Source organism: Bombina bombina, chromosome 6 (genome assembly GCF_027579735.1).
Source record: "Bombina bombina isolate aBomBom1 chromosome 6, aBomBom1.pri, whole genome shotgun sequence".
NCBI classification, from domain to species: Eukaryota; Metazoa; Chordata; class Amphibia; order Anura; family Bombinatoridae; genus Bombina; species Bombina bombina.
Genome location: NC_069504.1, coordinates 181,033,192 through 181,056,254, shown reverse-complemented (window position 1 = coordinate 181,056,254; position 23,063 = coordinate 181,033,192). Strand labels below are relative to the sequence as shown.

General features: G+C 43.5%; 1 protein-coding gene across 3 annotated transcripts in view; it reads left to right on the top strand.

Annotated features, from left to right (window-relative positions):
* The window catches only part of ST7 (suppression of tumorigenicity 7), a 489,358-nt gene that overhangs the window by 346,286 nt on the left and 120,009 nt on the right, over window positions 1–23,063 (top strand). For all 3 annotated transcript variants that reach the window (XM_053716687.1, XM_053716686.1, XM_053716688.1), the window contains exon 6: window positions 21,699–21,774. In XM_053716687.1, coding sequence (XP_053572662.1) covers window positions 21,699–21,774 — 76 coding nt within the window. The remainder of the gene's footprint in view (window positions 1–21,698; window positions 21,775–23,063) is intronic.

Sequence of the window (23,063 nt, the reverse complement as noted above, 5' to 3'; positions counted from 1 at the left end):
TGATTCATCCCGTTCCATTAAGAGAACAAGGGATGGGGTTCTACTCCAATCTGTTTATAGTTCCCAAAAAAGAGGGAGCGTTCAGACCAATCTTAGATCTCAAGATCTTAAACAAGTTTCTCAAGGTTCCATCGTTCAAGATGGAAACCATTCGAACTATTCTTCCTTCCATCCAGGAAGGTCAATTCATGACCACGGTGGATTTAAAGGATGCGTATCTACATATTCCTATCCACAAGGAACATCATCGGTTCCTGAGGTTCGCATTCCTGGACAAACATTACCAGTTCGTGGCGCTTCCTTTCGGATTAGCCACTGCTCCAAGGATTTTCACAAAGGTACTAGGGTCCCTTCTAGCTGTGCTAAGACCAAGGGGCATTGCTGTAGTACCTTCAAGCGTCGTCCCTTCCTCAAGCAAAGGCTCACACGGACATTGTCCTGGCCTTTCTCAGATCTCACGGATGGAAAGTGAACGTGGAAAAGAGTTCTCTATCTCCGTCAACAAGGGTTCCCTTCTTGGGAACAATAATAGACTCCTTAGAAATGAGGATTTTTCTGACAGAGGCCAGAAAAACAAAACTTCTAGACTCTTGTCGGATACTCCATTCCGTTCCTCTTCCTTCCATAGCTCAGTGCATGGAAGTGATCGGGTTGATGGTAGCGGCAATGGACATAGTTCCTTTTGCACGCATTCATCTAAGACCATTACAACTGTGCATGCTCAGTCAGTGGAATGGGGACTATACAGACTTGTCTCCGAAGATACAAGTAAATCAGAGGACCAGAGACTCACTCAGTTGGTGGCTGTCCCTGGACAACCTGTCACGAGGGATGACATTCCGCAGACCAGAGTGGGTCATTGTCACGACCGACGCCAGTCTGATGGGCTGGGGCGCGGTCTGGGGATCCCTGAAAGCTCAGGGTCTTTGGTCTCGGGAAGAATCTCTTCTACCGATAAATATTCTGGAACTGAGAGCGATATTCAATGCTCTCAAGGCTTGGCCTCAGCTAGCGAGGGCCAAGTTCATACGGTTTCAATCAGACAACATGACAACTGTTGCGTACATCAACCATCAGGGAGGAACAAGGAGTTCCCTGGCGATGGAAGAAGTGACCAAAATCATTCTATGGGCGGAGTCTCACTCCTGCCACCTGTCTGCTATCCACATCCCAGGAGTGGAAAATTGGGAAGCGGATTTTCTGAGTCGTCAGACATTGCATCCGGGGGAGTGGGAACTCCATCCGGAAATCTTTGCCCAAGTCACTCAGCTGTGGGGCATTCCAGACATGGATCTGATGGCCTCTCGTCAGAACTTCAAAGTTCCTTGCTACGGGTCCAGATCCAGGGATCCCAAGGCGGCTCTAGTGGATGCACTAGTAGCACCTTGGACCTTCAAACTAGCTTATGTGTTCCCGCCGTTTCCTCTCATCCCCAGGCTGGTAGCCAGGATCAATCAGGAGAGGGCGTCGGTGATCTTGATAGCTCCTGCGTGGCCACGCAGGACTTGGTACGCAGATCTGGTGAATATGTCATCGGCTCCTCCTTGGAAGCTACCTTTGAGACGAGACCTTCTTGTTCAGGGTCCGTTCGAACATCCGAATCTGGTTTCACTCCAGCTGACTGCTTGGAGATTGAACGCTTGATCTTATCGAAGCGAGGATTCTCAGATTCTGTTATCGATACTCTTGTTCAGGCCAGAAAGCCTGTAACTAGAAAGATTTACCACAAAATTTGGAAAAAATATATCTGTTGGTGTGAATCTAAAGGATTCCCTTGGGACAAGGTTAAGATTCCTAGGATTCTATCCTTCCTTCAAGAAGGATTGGAAAAAGGATTATCTGCAAGTTCCCTGAAGGGACAGATTTCTGCCTTGTCTGTGTTACTTCACAAAAAGCTGGCCGCTGTGCCAGATGTTCAAGCCTTTGTTCAGGCTCTGGTTAGAATTAAGCCTGTTTACAAACCTTTGACTCCTCCTTGGAGTCTCAATTTAGTTCTTTCAGTTCTTCAGGGGGTTCCGTTTGAACCCTTGCATTCCGTTGATATTAAGTTATTATCTTGGAAAGTTTTGTTTTTAGTTGCAATTTCTTCTGCTAGAAGAGTTTCAGAATTATCTGCTCTGCAGTGTTCTCCTCCTTATCTGGTGTTCCATGCTGATAAGGTGGTTTTACGTACTAAACCTGGTTTTCTTCCAAAAGTTGTTTCTAACAAAAACATTAACCAGGAGATTATCGTACCTTCTCTGTGTCCGAAACCAGTTTCAAAGAAGGAACGTTTGTTGCACAATTTGGATGTTGTTCGCGCTCTAAAATTCTATTTAGATGCTACAAAGGATTTTAGACAAACATCTTCCTTGTTTGTTGTTTATTCCGGTAAAAGGAGAGGTCAAAAAGCAACTTCTACCTCTCTCTCTTTTTGGATTAAAAGCATCATCAGATTGGCTTACGAGACTGCCGGACGGCAGCCTCCCGAAAGAATCACAGCTCATTCCACTAGGGCTGTGGCTTCCACATGGGCCTTCAAGAACGAGGCTTCTGTTGATCAGATATGTAGGGCAGCGACTTGGTCTTCACTGCACACTTTTACCAAATTTTACAAGTTTGATACTTTTGCTTCTTCTGAGGCTATTTTTGGGAGAAAGGTTTTGCAAGCCGTGGTGCCTTCCATTTAGGTGACCTGATTTGCTCCCTCCCTTCATCCGTGTCCTAAAGCTTTGGTATTGGTTCCCACAAGTAAGGATGACGCCGTGGACCGGACACACCTATGTTGGAGAAAACAGAATTTATGTTTACCTGATAAATTACTTTCTCCAACGGTGTGTCCGGTCCACGGCCCGCCCTGGTTTTTTTAATCAGGTCTGATAATTTATTTTCTTTAACTACAGTCACCACGGTACCATATGGTTTCTCCTATGCAAATATTCCTCCTTAACGTCGGTCGAATGACTGGGGTAGGCGGAGCCTAGGAGGGATCATGTGACCAGCTTTGCTGGGCTCTTTGCCATTTCCTGTTGGGGAAGAGAATATCCCACAAGTAAGGATGACGCCGTGGACCGGACACACCGTTGGAGAAAGTAATTTATCAGGTAAACATAAATTCTGTTTTTTAATAAATATTTAAATAGTGATCACAAAATATCACAATCAACAGCTAAAAAGTTTGTTTATGCTATCTCAATGATCATTAGAGACATCATTAAATACATGAAAAATCACTCATGATAATCTAAAAAACATGTATATACAACAATCTGAACATCTAAATTCTATCAAATAAGTATAAAATAATTCATAAATATGACCACCGTGCACCTCTGTAAGTTACTGGTTTACAAGACATTTGTGTGTATTAGTTCATGCTCAAAAAAGAGAACAGAGAGCGTTTCACAGTCTCCTTATATAGTGAAAATCCTACGTTTCTTTTATTAGAGTGATTCAAATATAAATGTAAGTGTAAGGCTTGTTTGACACACGCTGGTGTAATTCAGTCGTCACTAAGGACAGTGTTATCCTCTTACGCCTCTCCCAGCACAGGTGAACTTTCAGCATTGAACTGAACCCTCAAGTCACTACTCACTAGTTCTGTTGTTGCTACATTCCCCGTCACTGATATTTGGCTGTACGTCCCCAGTGGTGTTGGCTTGGCTAGCTGTGCAGGATACCATCTGATATCGGAAGGGATTCCTCAGCCACGACTCCAAGGATGATGTAACTTCTGAGTAGTCCATATGCTCTTAGTGCAGCAAACTTTCTCTTAACGTCTTAGACTGTCCTAGGTGTCAATACTTTCACAGACTCATCTTGTAAGAGGCCTAGTTCCTACCAATAGTGCTTTAAACGTTATTTCGCTCCCTGTATGTGATGTAGATTTAACAGGGGGAATGTTTCAGTAGATAATGCAGTTTTCAAACTCAAGCAGTATCTTTGATAAACAGTTTATAACTGTCAGTAAGCATAGGCTTCTGATATTTAGATGTTACCTGAGCATCCTATGATCTCAAGCAAGCATTAAGTGTTATTTACTTAATACAAGGAGAGTCCAAGGCTTCATTCCTTACTGTTGGGAAATACTGAACCTGGCCACCAGGAGGAGGCAGACACACCCCAGCCAAAGGCTTAAATACCACTCCCACTTTCCCTATGCCCCAGTCATTCTTTGCCTTCAGTCACAGGAGGATGAGTGTCAAAAGATTTTCAGAGTTGTTCCTCAGGAGGGGTATATGCCTTTCAATATGGGACTGAAGTTTTAAGTAGTCTTGTCAGCCTTTCAGTTAGAGCATTGACGAAAGTTAGAGTTTGGAGATGCAGGGAGAGTCTTCCTGCGAACCCACCAGACTGTCTGCTAACAGCTCCTTAAGCTACCAGTGTTGACAAGTTTCACTGTCTGCTTTTTCTTCACTCAAGTCCATGTCAGGAGCGATGCTACAAGACTGTCACACTTGAGAGGCTGTGTTTCTGTTCCACAGCACGGATTCTGGTAAAATCGTTTACATTTTTACATATGTTGAAAACGCTGAAGACAGGGTCACAGTGTGGCTCCTTTTATCTTAATAGAATCAATGGTTAATATCTCCTGAGGGAGGTTATTGAACAGTGGGGATTAATTAAATGTGATACTTTGATTTTATGCTGCTTTATGTGTGAGATTTTTTTGGCTCATATACTGTTGTTATGCGGTAACGGCACATACAGGTTTTTACTTTCACTTTGAACGCTGCACAGCTTGTAGCTTGGCACACTTTTTCTCATAGCAGGGGCGGTCCTGCCTTCCGCACTACGTGACCGGGTGTGGTCACAGATCTAGCTGTCTGAGAAGACGCTTCTTTCTCTGTTTGTTTGCCTGGGTCTAGGAGGTGGTGAGTGCCCTCGTCATTGGGAGTATAAAGGTGCCGTTTTGTGAGAAATAAAAAGATCATTTAACTGTGTCCTACTGTTGTTAGCGCAAGCTGTGGTGGATTGTGATATGCTTGAGGGTACTCCCTCTATTCCTAATAGTAATACCTGTCTATATTGTGAGGAGGCCTTGGTATGCCCGCTCTCTCAACTATGTTCCATATGCATCAACAAGGTTATTATGTCTTAGAAGGTTAATCCCTTTAGTACTTCTGAGCCGTCCACCTCTGAGGACTCGCCGTCCCGTGAGGTGCATACCCATCAGTCATCTCCATCATCACATGCAGCTTTCCGTAGCACGCCTGAGCCTCCGTCTGGAGGGAGCTCTTAGTGCTTTACCTCGCCCTGCCAAGCGCAAGCAAAAGGTTAAACATAGCTCTCCGGTCCAAGGGACATCCCGTGAATTATTAGATTTGTCTGCCTTTCAAGTATCCAAGGATGGGTCACACTCTGAATCTTCAGAGGGTGAACTTTCTTTATCGGAGTCTGCTACCTCTAGGCCTCCGGCTGCGGAGGAGCCAGCCTTTAGATTTAAAATTTAACACTTATGGGGCGGAGTTAACTGCTGAGCTGAATGGCAGCATAGTGAGAGAGCTCCGCTACAAAACAGCCGTTCTTTTAGCTAAATAGGCAGTTAAAAGTTCTTAAAAGTACCATCTTTCTACTTAAAATTATAGCTGAACTCTTGGGTCTAATATCTAAGTTCCCACACCTTGGTACCTATATCTAGATGCCCCGAATAGTGGACTGAGTTAACCTGGGACCCCTTCTGGGCATCAGCATGCAACCTCTACTTGTTGGGGAACTGCCCGACATCCAAGGAGACATAAGTGGTCACCAACGACTCCAGAGGGTCAGGGCTCCGCTCTGGAGTCGTGACTGTTATCCCAGAGACGGCTCCCCTGTTAACTGAAAGGGAGGCATCCTCCAACGGTGCAACAACAGATTGAGGCCCAGGGACATAGGTGTCCCAGAAGCAACAGATTGTCAACAAGAAGGCCCTGGGACCCACACCGTACCCCTACCACACTGACCTGCCTGATCGGAAGACTCCTATATACCGCAGGAAGTGCGCCCACAGAGAGAGCTAAGGGATCTTGATGCCATGTGAAGTGGCGTGAACGGCCACCATCTTGCCTGCAGCTTCTATGGGGCGAGCTCCGTCAGAGCCGTGGGCCAGAAAGGAAAGCCTGCTGCTCGCCTGCAATTTCCGGAGACCAGATTCCCTGGTAAGAACCGCAACTAGACTCATCGATCCAATCTGAGGGCAGAGGGCAGCAGGAGAAGGTCCGTGCTAAAGGAGGCCGCACTCTCACCTAATACATGTGGCGTCACCATTACAGGTAACAGCTCTGGGGCATAAGGGGAGGAACTGGACTGCCTAACTGTTATCCTTGCCCCCTGCACTCTGGGCCTGAGAAACCATCGTAGCTCCCTCGTACACAGCTACAAGCATGCTCACCAGCCACGGGCCTCCTAATTTAGCACTGCAGAGCCCAAAAACTGCAGCATAAAGATATTCCTTACTAATGTTCACAGGGTGGGCCCACTACTCTTCTCACATTTACAGAGCCTATTTCTAGCTGCAACTCACCCTCCTGCACCCCGGAGCGACATAAAGATCCCACATTAGGCCTAAATACTGTAACTGGCCATTAAGTGCTGATACATGAGCCCCCTGCTGAACTGTTTACCTGGCTGGCCCCTTCCTAAGCACACTTTCAAGTCCAAATCTGAGTAGCTGTTACAGGAACTGCTCACCTTTTCTCAGGTGTATTCTATATATCCCCTGTCTGCTTTAATAGGGGTCTACCCCATCCCCACCTAATAAGGCATTCTTGTCCTATCCACCTGGGACTGATTCCTCAAATTTATTGCTAGGTATTGCAAGCATTCAAATTGTGTTTTACCTGTCTGCTTGTATCACTAACCTGTTGTTGTTCATGTGTTTTTTTATTGCATGCTCATCTGAAGGGTTGTCTTACTTTTCTATTACCTGCTTAGAATACATGTAAACCTCACCCTCACCTCCCTGCTCCCGCCCAGCTTGTCTGGGTGGGTCATATCCCCTCTCCTTTTCCCCTTCCTTCGGGTCGTATCCTCCTTTTTCCCCGAGGTGAGGGTTGGGGCCTAGGGTACAGCTGTGACAATATTTTCGCTAGCTGTTGGGCACTCCCATCTATATGTTATATGTGTCCACGCTGTCCTGCCTCCACACGTGTTTTTATAGGATAATTGACCCTCTCTTTTCTAAGTCCTGGTGGGGTTTTTCTCACGCCTGTTGTGGTAAGCAGGATAGCGGGAAGGTCAGAGTGGTAGCCCTATCTAAACAGCATATGTATTAGGGGTGTGCATCTTCACTGGTCTCACAATTCGATTACGATTATCATGTCAACGATTCGATACGATTTGATTCTGCGATGCATCACGATTACTGCCCATGATTTTCATGAACTTGTTCTATTCCATATTATATATATATATATATATATATATATATATATATATATAGTGGGGCAAAAAAGTATTTAGTCAGCCACCAATTGTGCAAGTTCTCCCACTTAAGAAGATGAGAGAGGCCTGTAATTTTCATCATAGGTATACCTCAACTATGAGAGACAAAATATGGAAACAAATCCAGACAATCACATTGTCTAATTTGGAAAGAATTTATTTGCATATTATGGTGGAAAATAAGTATTTGGTCAATATCAAAAGTTCATCTCAATACTTTGTTATATATCCTTTGTTGGCAATGACAGAGGTCAAACGTTTTCTGTAAGTCTGCACAAGGTTGTCACACACTGTTGCTGGTATGTTGGCCCATTCCTGCATGCAGATCTCCTCTAGAGCAGTGATGTTTTGGGGCTGTCGCTGGGCAACACGGACATTCAACTCCCTCCAAAGGTTTTCTATGGGATTGAGATCTGGAGACTGGCTAGGCCACTCCAGGACCTTGAAATGCTTCTTACAAAGCCACTCCTTCGTTGCCCGGGTGGTGAGTTTGGGATTATTGTCATGCTGAAAGACCCAGCCACGTTTCATCTTCAATGCCCTTGCTGATAGAAGGAGGTCTGCACTCAAAATCTCACGATACATGGCCCCACTCATTCTTTCATGTACACGGATCAGTCGTCCTGTTCCCTTTGCAGAGAAACAGCCCCAAAGCATGATGTTGCCACCCCCATGCTTCACAGTAGGTATGGTGTTCTTTGGTTGCAACTCAGCATTCTCTCTCCTCCAAACACGACAAGTTGTGTTCCTACCAAACAGTTCTACTTTGGTTTCATCTGACCATATGACATTCTCTCAATCCGCTTCTGGATAATCCAAATGCTCTCTAGCATACTTCAGACGGGCCCGGACATGTACAGGCTTAAGCAGGGGGACACGTCTGGCACTGCAGGATCTGAGTCCCTGGTGGTGTAGTGTGTTACTGATGGTAGCCTTTGTTACGTTGGTCCCAGCTCTCTGCAGGTCATTCACTAGGTCCCCCTGTGTGGTTCTGGGATGTTTGCTCACCGTTCTTGTGATCATTTTGACCCCACGGGGTGAGATCTTGCGTGGAGTCCCAGATCGAGGGAGATTATCAGTGGTCTTGTATGTCTTCCATTTTCGAATTATTGCTCCCACAGTTGATTTCTTCACACCAAGCTGCTTGCCTATTGCAGATTCAGTCTTCCCAGCCTGGTGTAGGTCTACAATTTTGTTTCTGGTGTCCTTCGACAACTCTTTGGTCTTCACCATAGTTGAGTTTGGAGTGTGACTGTTTGAGGTTGTGGACAGGTGTCTTTTATACTGATAACAAGTTCAAACAAGTGCCATTAATACAGGTAATGAGTGGAGGACAGAGGAGCCTCTTAAAGAAGAAGATACAGGTCTGTGAGAGCCAGAAATCTTGCTTGTTTGTAGGTGACCAAATACTTATTTTCCACCATAATATGCAAATAAATTCTTTCCAAATCAGACAATGTGATTGTCTGGATTTGTTTCCGCATTTTGTCTCTCATAGTTGAGGTATACCTATGATGAAAATTACAGGCCTCTCTCATCTTCTTAAGTGGGAGAACTTGCACAATTGGTGGCTGACTAAATACTTTTTTGCCCCACTGTATATATACATACACACAAACAATATATATATATATATATATATATATATACACACACAAACTATATATATATATATATAGTACACACACACAAATTTTTATAAATATATTAATTTTACTATAAAACCCCCAAAAAAGAGAGATTCAATTACAATATTAACCCTCCTTTTCAGGATGAATAGACCATTTAACGTTTTATTGCAGTGTTTAAATAATTAAAGGTGTTTGCATACAATTATTAAACTTGGAAATCAATAATTTAAGCACTTGACTGCCTGGGAGGGCTGTAGTTCAAATGAATGTATATCTATCAGCGCCACAATAATACCACACAAGCTATATCTGATATAGGCGGAGTCTCCCAACCAGACTCCAAAAGTTAAGAGTTAAAAGAAATGCCAAGATACAGCGCTACACTACCCTCAGATGAGGGTTGGGTTGCTAAAGATGGTGTCCACGACTAGGAATGTGTATACATAAAGGTTAATATATAATATTGTGTTACACAAAGAATATATATAACCATGTGAAAAAGTACTTAAAAGGTAAAAGATTAAAAACAAAATATATATATATAGGATGTGATATTAAAATGTATTAAACAAACATTTTATTAACATAAACTGACAGTTAAAAATACAGTTAAAAATAGATTCAACTATGAAAAGATGAAAAAATGAATGTTGTGATCAGCAACCCATATGGAAGGAATATAATATATGTGATAGTGAATAATTCTCGTGAGGTGTACACCTAAAAAGTGTGTATAAAAATGTGTGTATATAAAAGGGTGTGGTAAAAAATGTGTCATAAAAAATGTGTCATAAAAAAGGATTCAAAATCCTGGTGAAATAAATAAAGTCCAAATTGCTCCAAAAAAATGTGTATATAATTCCAAGTATTCCAAATGTGAGTGTAGAAAGTGCTGGGTTGATGTTCCTCTTCTTAAAAGGTTATCAAATGTAATGGGATATCCTCCTGTACCTAAAAAAGTGTACAGAAAATAGACATAGTGCAATAAAATCACTTTAGAATGACAACAACAGTATTCTACTCACCAGATATATTCTGAGCTGCAATACCAGTGTATAGCCAACGCGTTTCGGTCCTCAGAGACCTTTCTCAAGACTGGTCATTCTAAAGTGATTTTATTGCACTATGTTACCCATCAAAGTCGTTATATGTGTTTTGCTAACTGTTACATGTCTATGACTGTTGCATTTTCTACTGCTGTACTTATTTCATAGCATTTGTTTTATGTTATATTCTATGTTATATTATTGTTCATCTTTTTGGGTCACACCACTCTGACCTTAATGTTAATATCTAGAATCTCCCCCCCCCCCCCCACCAATATAGCCCGCATCGTGGGCTTCTCTTAGTGGACTACTTCCACGACAACAACCTTTTTTATGTTTCAGCTCCATTATCTTGAGTTTTATATGTTTTCTTATGTTCCCTCCCCTTCCTCCCCTCCCTATTTTCCCTGTCAGGCTCTGGATTTCTTACCCTGATGCTTTTACGTAAATAGCTAATGGTAACAAAATAACATTTATTACACATAATGTTAGGGGCTTTAATTCACCAGGCAAACGTAGTATCTTTCTTAGGTCACTTTCCCATCTCAATCCTGATGTGGTTCTCCTACAGGAAACACACTGGAGGGAAGGCAATATCCCCAGACTCATCTCTAAAAATTATACTAAAGTCAAATTTGCCCTGTGGCTATCGTGTTCCACAGGCGCCTTGCGTGCGACATACTCTTTATTGAAAAAGACCGCCAAGCAACATATATAATAGTAAAATGCAAACTTAATCAGTAGCTATATACCATAGCCTCTATATATCTCCCTAATACTGGCTAATGTAAATGCCTCCACAAAATTCTTAATCTGGTTGATAAGTATAAACAGGGCAGGGTAATCATTGGGAGGATTTTAACCTGGTCTGGGACCCCCTTTTGGACAAACCGATACATAGAACCAGTTCAGGGGTTCCAGGTAGAGCTCACCTCTCCCACAACTTTATATCCCTTATGATGAAATTCGGCCTTTATGATACCTGCAGAGCCTTCCATTCACAGGACAAAGATTTCACACATTTCTCACATGTACATTTAACTTACTCCAGACTTGACTACATCTTTTCCCAAGTCCAGACCTTAGATCAAGTTAGAGAAGTTAAAATCCATGTCTGCCCATGGTCGGACCATGACCAGGTCTCCCTTACACTCAGTGAACCCACTGATAGACCAAGTCCTGTCTCGTGGACCATGCCCCACACCTTACTCTCTGATATCCCCTTTAGGGAAGAACTGCGGAAATCTATTCAGGAATTGATTACTTTAAATGATAACGGTCCGGTCGCGGATGACTCTGTGGGGGGCTCTTAAAGCCTCCATTAGAGGTCTGATCATTAAAAAACAAGCTAGTATTCAGAAGTCTCGTGAATTACCCCTCTCGCAAGCCTTTAGCGAGCTGAAAAACCTAGAGGCACTGAATCGGAAATCCCCTTCACCACAACACACTGCGGCAATCCGTACCCTAAAAGCCCATGTTTGCGATCTAGAACTGAAGCGTACACAGCTGCAACTCATAAAAATCAGATAACTGTTTTACTACAACGGTAACAAGGCTGACTCTTTGCTAGCCAATAGATTACGACACAGAGAAAGCGCGTCCCGTATTCCGGTGCTCAAACACAACGGCCAAACGACTACCTTGCCCAGTCAAATAGGTGCCTTTTTGCTAAATACTATGAAGACCTTTACAATATAAAGGCTTCTGAATCCCCTCCCTCTATGCCTAGGCCCATTATCCAGCAAACTCTCTCACAACTCAATCTTCCCACTTTATCTATAGCTGACCAAAACTCCTTGAGGAGTCCCATTTCCCTGACTGAGATCAAAGAGGCAGTTAAATGCCTCAAATCACTTAAAGCCCCGGGTCCAGATGGCTACCCTTCCTTTTTTTTATAAAACCTATAAGGCGGAACTTGCTCCTTCCGTTCTTAGAAGCCACCATCATCACTATCCTGAAACCAGATAAGGATCCCTCTTTATGCTGTAGCTACAGACCAATTTCCATCATAAATACGGACATCAAAATCTACTAAAAATTTTTAGCTAATAGAATCGCTGTTTTGCTCCCTAACCTGATCAACGAGGATCAGGTTGGCTTCATACCCAGTAGAGAGGGACCCGACAACACCAGGCGCTTACTTAACATTGCTCTAGAGGCCACTAAACTGAACAAACCCTTCTCGATCCTGTCACTTGATGCCGAGAAGGCCTTTGACAGGGTCCGTTGGGAATACTTATGTGAGGTCCTGGAGGTGTTTGGGTTTCCAAAGGAATTACACTCCCATATTCAGGCACGTTATTCTTTTTCTTCGGCTAGGGTCAGGGGTCTGGGGTTCTGTTCGGCTCCCTTCTCGCTGTCCAATGGCACTAGGCAGGGATGCCCTTTAATCCCCCTTCTGTTTGCTCTGGCCATAGAACCTCTCACTGCGCTCGTTTGTCGGGAGTCTTCCATAGCAGGTATCACTCTGCACGGTACCTCTCATAAAATTGCGCTGTTTGCGGGCGATATCTCGATATTATCTTCCTAACCCAAAGATACTATTCCCCCCTTACTGTCCCTCCTGAAACTTTTTGGGGAAATGTCATACTATAAATTAAACCCCTCAAAAACATAACTGTACTGCTGGGGATTCCCCCCAAATTATATACTGGACTTGGTACATACACATGACTTTAAGTGGAAAAAGGACAACATCAAGCACTTAGGGATTTCCATCTCAAATAACACAACCCAACTCATTCATGACAACTACGACCCATTACTTTCTGAGCTACGGTCCCTGGTGTCCAAGTGGCACCTTCAAGCCTTTTCATGGTTGGGCAGGATTACTGCTCTCAAGATGTCATTCCTTCCAAAATTAACGTACCTATTTAGGTGCCTTCCTGTCCGTCTCCCTAGATACTTGTTAATGCAATTTCAGAGCGGGTTCACCAGATACATTTGGCGTGGGAAACCAGCCAGAGTGGCCCATAAGGTATTGCAGTTTTCTAAATCGAGCGGGGGTATTGCCTCACCCTCAATTGTTAGATATTACGAATCCACAATGCTAAGCAATATAACACAATGGGGAATTGCTGAGCCTACTAGTAAATGGAGTGCTCTGGGACATGCATCTCTGCCCAACCATGTTCACCTCCGGGACCTGGTTTGGATCCCCCCCACTGCCACAGACAGCTAAACATCAATAACAAAGTTATCCTGGAGTGCTTACTTACCTGGGACACTACCCGGGGGTCGCTCCACACCCATACCCTATCCACTCTATCACGGGTCTTCTGTTGGGTCTCCCCAACTCCCACCCTAATACCTGGACTAACCTGGAGCTTACAATGTTTAGAGACCTAGTGGGCCCTCACTCCAAGAACCAAATTCTCTCCCTCCCCCAACTTGCGGGCTCCCGGGCTGTCCCCCCCAGACTACATTTTGAATTTATGAGGTTTAAGAGCATCCTCGGGGCATGGGGGTTTTCCCCGTCAGTTCCCCGTCCCTTAACCCCCTGGGAGGCCAGGTGGCAGGGAGGTAGATGACTACACAGGCCCATGTCTCAACATTACTTGATAATGGAAGGGGCGCTTCCTATAGATAAGGCAGCACATCTCCTGAAATGGGAAGACATATTACACACCACAAATTTGGTCTAAAGCCTTTGACCTTACCTCCAAAGCCTGTACAACCCTATTTGAAACTTTTTACAAATTGCTTACACATTGGTATTTTGTCCCCATGAGACTATTTAAGCTTGGCCTGATTGCTTCTCCTCTTTGTTGGCAGGCCTGTGGCTTGCCGGGTGATTCCCTTCATATTTGGTGGGGCTGTCCCAAAATGAAGGCGTTGTGGAATAGGGTATTCACCACATTAACAAGGCTAGGTATTCACCTTATAAGGTCCCTCGAAACAGTCCTTCTTCACATTGGCCATCACCCCCTCCCAAAGCACAAGAGCTACTTATGCATTTATCTATTTACCGCCACTAAGTTAGCCATCGCCAGAAGTTGGAAAAAAGATAAATCCCCGAGTTGGAACTCTGTCTTGCACATCATGGCCTTTTTTAACTCAATGGAAAAGAACATCTTCTTTACTCTAAACAAAATCGATTTACACAAACTCATTTGGGAGGATTGGGTGACTTCACTCCAGCCTAGTTGGCATCCCTCTATCTCTATGTAACACATCCAGTCCTTTATCTTTTTATTTTTGGTTTGCAGTCCAAGGCCTGCGACCCCCTCCCGCTCCTCTCTTTTTTTTTTTTTTTTTGTTGACTTACTTTTACATCAATAAAGCTCTTTAAAAACTAAAAGAAAAGAAAAATAAAAGGAAAAAAAATTGAACACTTACGTTTTCTTCTAAAGGAGGTTCTGTCGACATTAGAGGTTCCAGAGGCCAAGTTGCCTGATGATCCTTTGATCAGAAAATTAGACAGAGTGTACGAGGACAGGGTAGTTGTGCTAACTTTTCCTGTACCTGTAAAAATGGTGAACATTATTAAGAACAACTGGGATAGAATTGGATCATTCCTTTTTCCCTTCGTCTGCCTTTAAAAAATTATTCCCGGTCCCGGACTCTCAGCTGGAGTTGTGGGGTGTGCTCCGTTCCTAAGGTGGATGGCACTATCTCCACGCTAGCCAAGCGTACTACTATACCTCTTGAGGATAGCTCATCATTCAGAGAGCCGATGGATAAGAAGATGGAAACTTTTCTCAGAAAAATGTTTCAGCATACGGGATACTTATTTCAACCGGCAACAGCTGTTGCCTCAGTTGCTGGAGCTGCGGCCTACTGGTGCGACTCCTTAGTGGATTTGATCGAGGTGGAGGGTCCCCTTTATGTTATCCAAGAAAGAATTAAAGCATTGAGAATTGCTTATTCTTTTATCTGTGATGCAAACATGCAGATTATTCGCCTGAATGCTAAGATCTCTGGTTTCTCAGTACAGACCCGTTGTGCGCTCTGGTTGAAGTCCTGGTCTGCGGACAGGACTACTTTCCCTCCCCTTTAAGGGAAATATTTTATTTGGTCCAGGCCTGGACTCCATTATCTCCACAGTTACAGGGGGTGCCTTCCTACCGCAGGATAAAAAGAACAAATCTAATTTTCATTCCTTTCGTTCTCAAAAGTCCCAACGTCAGCAGTCCTTCTCTAAGCCCGAGCAAACCAAGAGCACTTGGAAGCCGGCTCAATCCTGGAATAAATCCAAGCAGAACAAGAAGTCCGCTGAGAACAAGTCGGCATGAAGGGGCGGCCCCCAATCCGGTGCTGGATCGTGTAGGGAGCAGACTGTTACTGTTTTCAGAAGCTTAGTTCAGGGGCGTGCAGGATCCATGGGTCCTGGAGGTCATAGCTCAGGGATACAAGATAGGTTTCAAATATCATCCACCCAGGGGCAGATTTCTCCTCTCAAGCCTGTCTTCCAGACTAGAAAAGAGGGAAGCCTTTCTGGGGTGCTTGCAGGATCTTTCCTCCTTAGGTGTCATTGTCCCGTTTCCTATCGCAGAAAGAGGTTTGGGATACTATTCAAACCTGTTCGTAGTCCCAAAGAACGAGGGAACTTTCCGTCTGATTCTGGACCTAAAGTGCTTAAACAAGTTTCTAAATGTCCCCTCGTTCAAGATGGAGACATTAAGGTCCATCCTTCCTCTAGTTCAGGAAGGACAGTTTATGACTACTATATATCTGAAGGATGCCTACCTTCATGTTCCAATCCACAGGGACCACTTTCAGTTCCTAAGGTTTGCGTTCCTGGATCAGCACTTCCAGTTTATTGCACTTCCGTTTGGTCTAGCTACTGCTCCAAGAATCTTTACAAAAGTTCCAGAACCCAAGGTATAGCAGTAGCTCCCTACTTGGATGACATTCTGGTTCAAGCATCATCCTTTTGTCTAACGGAGGACCATTCAGTATCTCTTCTCTCTCTTCTTGGATCTCATGGATGGAAGATAAACTTAGAAGAGAGTTCTCTTATTTCAAGTACCAGGGTAGAATTCCTGGGTTCTATAATAGACTCGATATACGTGAGGATATTTCTAACCGACCAGAGGCGTTGCAAGCCAGCTTCGGCATGTCTTGCCCTCTGGACCTCCTTAAGGCCATCTGTTGCTCAGTGTATGGAGGTAATGGGTCTCATGTTGTCCAGCATGGACATAATTCCCTTTGCCAGGTTCCATCTCAGACCATTACAGCTGTGTATGCTGAGGCAGTGGAACGGTGATCTTTCGGATCTGTCTCAACAGTTTTCCCTGGACAGCCGTCGAGAGAATTGCTCTCTTGGTGGCTCTGTCCAGATCATGAGTCCCGAGGGATATCCTTTCTAAGACCATGCTGGGAGATTGTGACTATGGATGCAAGTCTATCAGGATGGGGAGCTGTTTGGGGTGGTACGAAGGCGCAGGGCCTGTGGTCTCAGGAGGAATGCTCCCTCCTGATTAACATTCTGGAACTTTGAGCAATCTACAATGCTCTGAAGGCCTGGCCTCTTCTGGGTTCATCCCGGTTCATCATATTCCAATCAGACAAAATAACCTTGGTGGCTTACATCAACCATCAGGGGGGAACGAGAATCTCCCTAGCAATGAGGTAAGTATCTCGGATTCTGGAGTGGGCGGAGGCCCACAACTGTTTGCTGTCAGCAATCCACATTCCAAGTGTGCACAACTGGGAAGCGGACTTTCTCAGCAGACAATTCTTTCATCTGGGGGAATGGTCTCTCCATCCCGAAGTGTTTGCGGAGTTATGCAGCATGTGAGGGACGCCAGAGAAAGATCTCATGGAGTCTCTCTCAATATGAAGCTACCCAGATATGGGTCGAGGTCCAGGGATCCTCAGGCAGAGCTAATAGATGCATTAGCAGTACCTTGGAGGTTCAGTCTAATCTACATTTTTCTGCTGTTACCACTCCTCCTTCGGGTAGTGGCCCCGCATCAAGCAGGAACAGGTGTCAGTAATACTGATTGCTCCATCATGTCCACAAAGGACGTGGTTCGCAGATCTAGTGAGGATGTCATCTTCTCCTCCATGGAAGTTACCTTGTTGCAGGGATCTGCTAGAACAAGGTCCTTTTGTTCATCAAAATCTAGATTCTCTGAGGCTTACTGCATGGAGATTGAACGCTTAGTCCTTGCCAAGAGAGGGTTTTCTCAGAGAGTTATTGATACTCTCATTCAAGCTTTCAAGCTCGTAAGCCGGTTACTCGTCGCATCTATCATAAGGTGTGGAGAACCTACTTATTCTGGTGTGAAGAGCGTGGATTTTCCTGGCATAAAGTTAAGGTTGCCAGGATTCTATTGTTTCTCCATGAGGGACTGGAGAAGGGTCTTTCGGCCAATTCCCAGACGAGACAGATTTCGGCCTTGTCTGTTTTACTGCACAAGAGGCTCTCTGAGCTTTCAGATGTTCAGTCTTTTGTTAAAGCTCTGATTAGGATCAGACCTGTGTTCAGATCTTCGACTCCTCCTTGGAGTCTGAATCTGGTTCTTAAGGTTTTGCTACGGACTCCGTTTGAGCCTATGCATGAAATTGACATTAAGTTGTTGTCCTGGAAGGTTCTTTTCTTCTATAAAGGTAAGACGAGTCCATGGATTCATCCTTTACTTGTGGGATATTATCCTTCCCTACAGGAAGTGGCAAAGAGCACCACAGCAGAGCTGTCTATATAGCTCCTCCCTTAGCTCCACCCCCCAGTCATTTTCTTTGCCTACTCTAAGTACTAGGAAGGGTAAAGTGAAAGAGGTGATAAAATAAGGTGGAGGGAGCTATTTCTACCCTGGCTAAGCGTACAACTATACCTATAGAGGACAGTTGTGCTTTCAAAGATCCTATGGATAAAAAATTAGAGGGTCTCCTGAAGAAAATATTTGTTCATCAAGGTTTTCTTTTCCAACCTATAGCGTGCATTGTTCCTGTAACTACTGCAGTGTCCTTTTGGTTCGAGGCTCTGGAAGAGGCTCTTCAGGTTGAGACTCCATTAGAGGATATTCTGGATAGAATTAGGGCTCTCAAGCTAGCTAATTCTTTCATTAGAGATGCCGCTTTTCAATTGGCTAAATTAGCGGCGAAGAATTCAGGTTTTGCCATTTTAGCGCGTAGAGCGTTATGGCTTAAGTCCTGGTCTGCTGATGTGTCATCAAAAGCTAAGCTTTTAGCCATCCCTTTCAAGGGTAAGACCCTATTCGGGCCTGAACTGAAAGAGATAATTTCAGACATCACTGGAGGGAAAGGCCATGCCCTTCCTCAGGATAAGACGAATAAGATGAGGACCAAACAAAATAATTTTTGTTCCTTTCGAAACTTCAAAGGTGGTCCCTGTTCCTCTTCCCCTGCTGCAAAGCAAGAGGGGAATCTTGCTCAATCCAAGTCAGTCTGGAGACCTAACCAGACTTGGAACAAGGGTAAACAGGCCAAGAAGCCCGCTGCTGCCTCCAAGACAGCATGAAGGGGTAGCCCCCGATCCGGGACTGGATCTAGTAGGGGGCAGACTTTCTCTCTTCGCTCAGGCTTGGGCAAGAGACGTTCAGAATTCCTGGGCTTTAGAAATAGTAACCCAGGGGTATCGTCTAGATTTCAAAGATTCTCCCCCAAGGGGGAGATTCCATCTTTCTCAATTGTCTGTAAACCAGACAAAAAGAGAGGCGTTCTTACGCTGTGTAGAAGACCTATTTTCCATGGGAGTGATCTGCCCAGTTCCGGAAACTGAACAGGGGCAAGGGTTCTACTCCAATCTGTTTGTGGTTCCCAAAAAGAGGGAACTTTCAGACCAATTAAACAAATTACTCAGAGTCCCATCCTTCAAGATGGAGACCATTCGGACTATTTTGCCAATGATCCAGGAGGGTCAATATATGACCACCGTGGACTTAAAGGATGCGTATCTACACATTCCTATCCACAAAGATCATCACCAGTTCCTCAGGTTCGCCTTTCTGGACAAGCATTACCAGTTTGTGGCTCTTCCCTTCGGGTTGGCCACGGCTGCCAGAATTTTCACAAAGGTGCTAGGGTCCCTTCTGGCGGTTCTAAGGCCGCGGGGCATAGCTATGGCGCCTTATCTGGACGATATCTTAATCCAGGTGTCAACTTACCAACTAGCCAAGTCTCACACGGACATCGTGTTGGCTTTTCTAAGATCTCACGGGTGGAAGGTGAAAGTAAAAAAGAGTTCACTTATCCCTCTCACAAAAGAGGCCTCAGCTGGCGTTTGCCAGATTCATAAGATTTCAGTCGGACAATATCACAACTGTAGCATATATCAATCATCAGGGGGGAACAAAGAGTTCTCTAGTGATGATAGAGGTTACCAAAATAATTTGATGGGCAGAGACTCACTCTTGCCATCTATCAGCAATCTATATCCCAGGAGTGGAGAACTGGTAAGCGGATTTTCTAAGTAGTCAGACTTTTCATCCGGGGGAGTGGGAACTCCATCCAGAGGTGTTTGCACAATTGATTCAGCAATGGGGCACACCAGAATTGGCTCTCATGGCGTCTCGTCAGAATGCCAAACTTCCTCGTTACGGGTCCAGGTCAAGGGATTCTCAGGCAGTACTGATAGATGCTCTGGCAGTACCCTGGTCGTTCAACCTGGCTTATGTGTTTCCACCTTTTCCTCTCCTTCTTCGTTTGATTGCCAGAATCAAACAGGAGAGAGCTTCGGTGATTTTGATAGCACCTGCGTGGCCACGCAGGACTTGGTATGCAGACCTGGTGGACATGTCATCTCTTCCACCATGGACTCTGCCACTGAGACAGGACCTTCTGATTCAAGGTCCGTTCCAGCATCCAAATCTAGTTTCTCTGCTTCTGAATGCTTGGAGATTGAATGCTTGATCTTATCCAAGCGGGGGTTCTCTGAGTCGGTCATAGATACCTTGATTCTGGCTCGAAAGCCTGTCACCAGGAAAATGTATCATAAGATATGGCGTTAATATCTTTATTGGTGCGAATCCAATGGCTACTCATGGAGTAAGATCAGGATTCCTAGGATTTTGTCCTTTCTCCAAGAAGGATTGGAGAAGGGGCTATCAGCTAGTTCCTTAAGGGGACAGATATCTGCTTTATCAATTCTACTGCACAAACGTCTGGCAGATGTTCCAGACGTTCAGTCGTTCTGCGTACCAAACCTGGATTCCTTCCTAAGGTTGTTACTAATAAGAATATTAATCAGGAAATTGTTGTTCCTTCTCTGTGTCCTAATCCTTCCTCTAAGAAGGAGCGTCTATTGCACAACTTGGACGTGGTTCGTGCTTTAAAGTTTTACTTGCGAGCGACCAAAGATTTTCGTCATACATCTTCTTTGTTGTCTATTCTGGAAAACGTAGAGGTCAAAAAGCTATGGCTACCTCTCTTGCCTTTTGGCCTTCGGGAGAAACCTTTCAGCCTTCGGGAGAAAGGTTTTGCAGACTGTGGTGCCCTCAGATTAGGGTTCGCCTCTGTTCTTGTCCCTCCCATTTTCATTCAGTGTCCTCTAGAGCTTGGGTATAAGTTTCCCAACAGTAAGTAATGAAGCCGTGGACTCTCCTTATATTAAGAAGGAAAACATAAATTATGCTTACCAGATAAGAGCACCTAAAAAAAATTTTTTTTAAATGATTTCTGCTTTTTTTTTTTTTAAACCATTTCAAAACTATATATAGATATTAGCATGTTCACAATACAAGTACTAAAAAAACATAAATTATGCTTACCAGATAATTTCATTTCCTTCTTTATAAGGAGAGTCCACGCCCCCCACCCGTGTTCTCAGATGGACGGCACCCTAAATTTATATTTCTCTTCTGGCACCTTTTATACCCTGATATTTCTAGTACTGTTCCTTGTTCCCTCGGCAGAATGACTGGGGGATAGGGGAAGTGGGAGAGTTATTTAAGCCTTTAGCTGGGGGTTTTTTGCCTCCTCCTGGTGGCCAGGTTCAGTATTTCCCAACAGTAAGGAATGAAGACGTAGACTCTCCTTATACAGAAGGAAATTAAATTATCTGGTAAGCATAATTTATGTTTTTTAGTACTCTCATTGTGAACGTGCTAATATCTATATATAGTTTTGAAATGGTTTTAAAAAAAAGCAGAAATCATTTAAAAAAAAATTTTTAGGTGCTCTATTTAATTTACATCCTAAAAAAATCTGTTCTTAAGGACATAGCGCCCACTTCCCGGGTTTTAACAAAGTTGTTTGTCATGACCCCTCCTCTTCTCTTCCTGTCAGCACCTAAGTTGTACAAATAGTTGCATACAATTTTTCTTTAAGCAAGCACTTAGGCATTGACATTTTCATTATAGGTGACTGTTTTAAATAGCAAAAACAGCTATTTCAGTTATGAGAATAAAATACTATGTTGCTTGTATAGCAAGTAATTGGGAAAACCATTAAGGGGAAAACATTACAGTACAGTGCCCCTGTAATTGTTTCAGTTTACAAAAATATATATAGAAATCATTGTTTGTCAAAAATGTAGTCAATATATTTCTGAAGACTCTTAATAAACAACACAAAATGCCAAATGACCAAATTGCATTGTGACAGACTGCTGTTATATAATTGGCAAACAAATACATGTTTACAGTATGGTGCACACATTTAGAGTACTAATGATGTAATTATTATAACTGTTGTCTTGTTATTTTTACAGTAATGCAGAAGGCATGGAGAGAAAGAAACCCACAAGCCAGGATTTCTGCTGCACATGAAGCATTAGAATTAAATGAGTGAGTAGCCACAAATATGTACAGCTGCACTGGCATGTATACACAGAAGGTCTAATAATCTTTTTGACACTCAGCACCCAGATCCTTAGCAGACTCTGCTTTTCTAGAAACTTAAAAGGACAGTGTACCTTAATTTTTTCTCCTCTTTTTTTATTTGTTTCCAATCATCCATTTTGCTCCAAATTGCTTATTTACCTTTTATTTTGCATTTGAAATAGCTGATTTCTTTCATACAGGTGGTCCACAATCTATTACTCCTGGGAATTACTATTCTCTACCACTATGAGGAGGCAAAGATCCCAGACCCCAAGAGCTCTATAAAACCCCTCCCACCTCACACATACCTCAGTCTTTACTTTGACTCCGCTAGAGGTGGTTGAAGAATGGGTACTGTGCTTGTCAGAGGGATGTATATGGGGTATGGTTTATGATTCTTATATTTCAATAAACCTTATTTAATTGGTAGCAGGGACTTGTCTTTTTCCTACCTTTATGGATCTTCAATATACTCCTATTCCATAACCTCTGCTGATATGTTTCAGTACCGGTTTGGCTCTCTGCTGCTTGTTTGCTGGTGGATGAGTGTCTATTGGTAAGTATCATTTATTAACATTTAGACGCTCTATATTTTTTTGGGGGGTACTTTTCTAAGCTTATATATATATATATATATTTGCCAATATATATGCCCTGGAATCCTTTACATTATTCCCCTTGATGTTTTGCACTCATTGGCTTTTGTTGCGCACTTAGATTGAATTTTGTGCATCGGTCTTTAGGTTAACGCTTGTCGAGTTAGCATTTGTTCCTTTTTTATTTATTATAGTTACTTTTGCTCTTCAGCTGGTTTACGCATGTCTGTCCTCGGCCATGCACACGTTGGGGTTAGGCTAAATCCTTTATAGCTGTTAATTTTTTTCACGAGTTTTACTCATTCTGATGTGATTTATCTGCCCTTAGGAAGCAATCTTAATGTTTCCTGCTTAGTTTTGCTGTTCGGCTTAGCGCGCATTATACCTGTGAGTTTATTTGAAAATCTGCTGGAAGAGGTGGGGGGGGGTTAGTGATTTCCATTCTTAAAGAGCTTTTAAAGGGGGTTATAGTGTTTATTGCATTGCTTTGTCATTTGCTATAATGAAGCAGTGTGTCCCTAAATCTACCCCATTAAACACTTTTAAACACTTTTCTACCATTATAAGTTGTGCTGATTGTAAAAAAAACTAAGGTGCCTTCTCCAGCTAATTTATGTGACTCATGTTTAGAATTATTAATGCAATCCGACCAAAGTA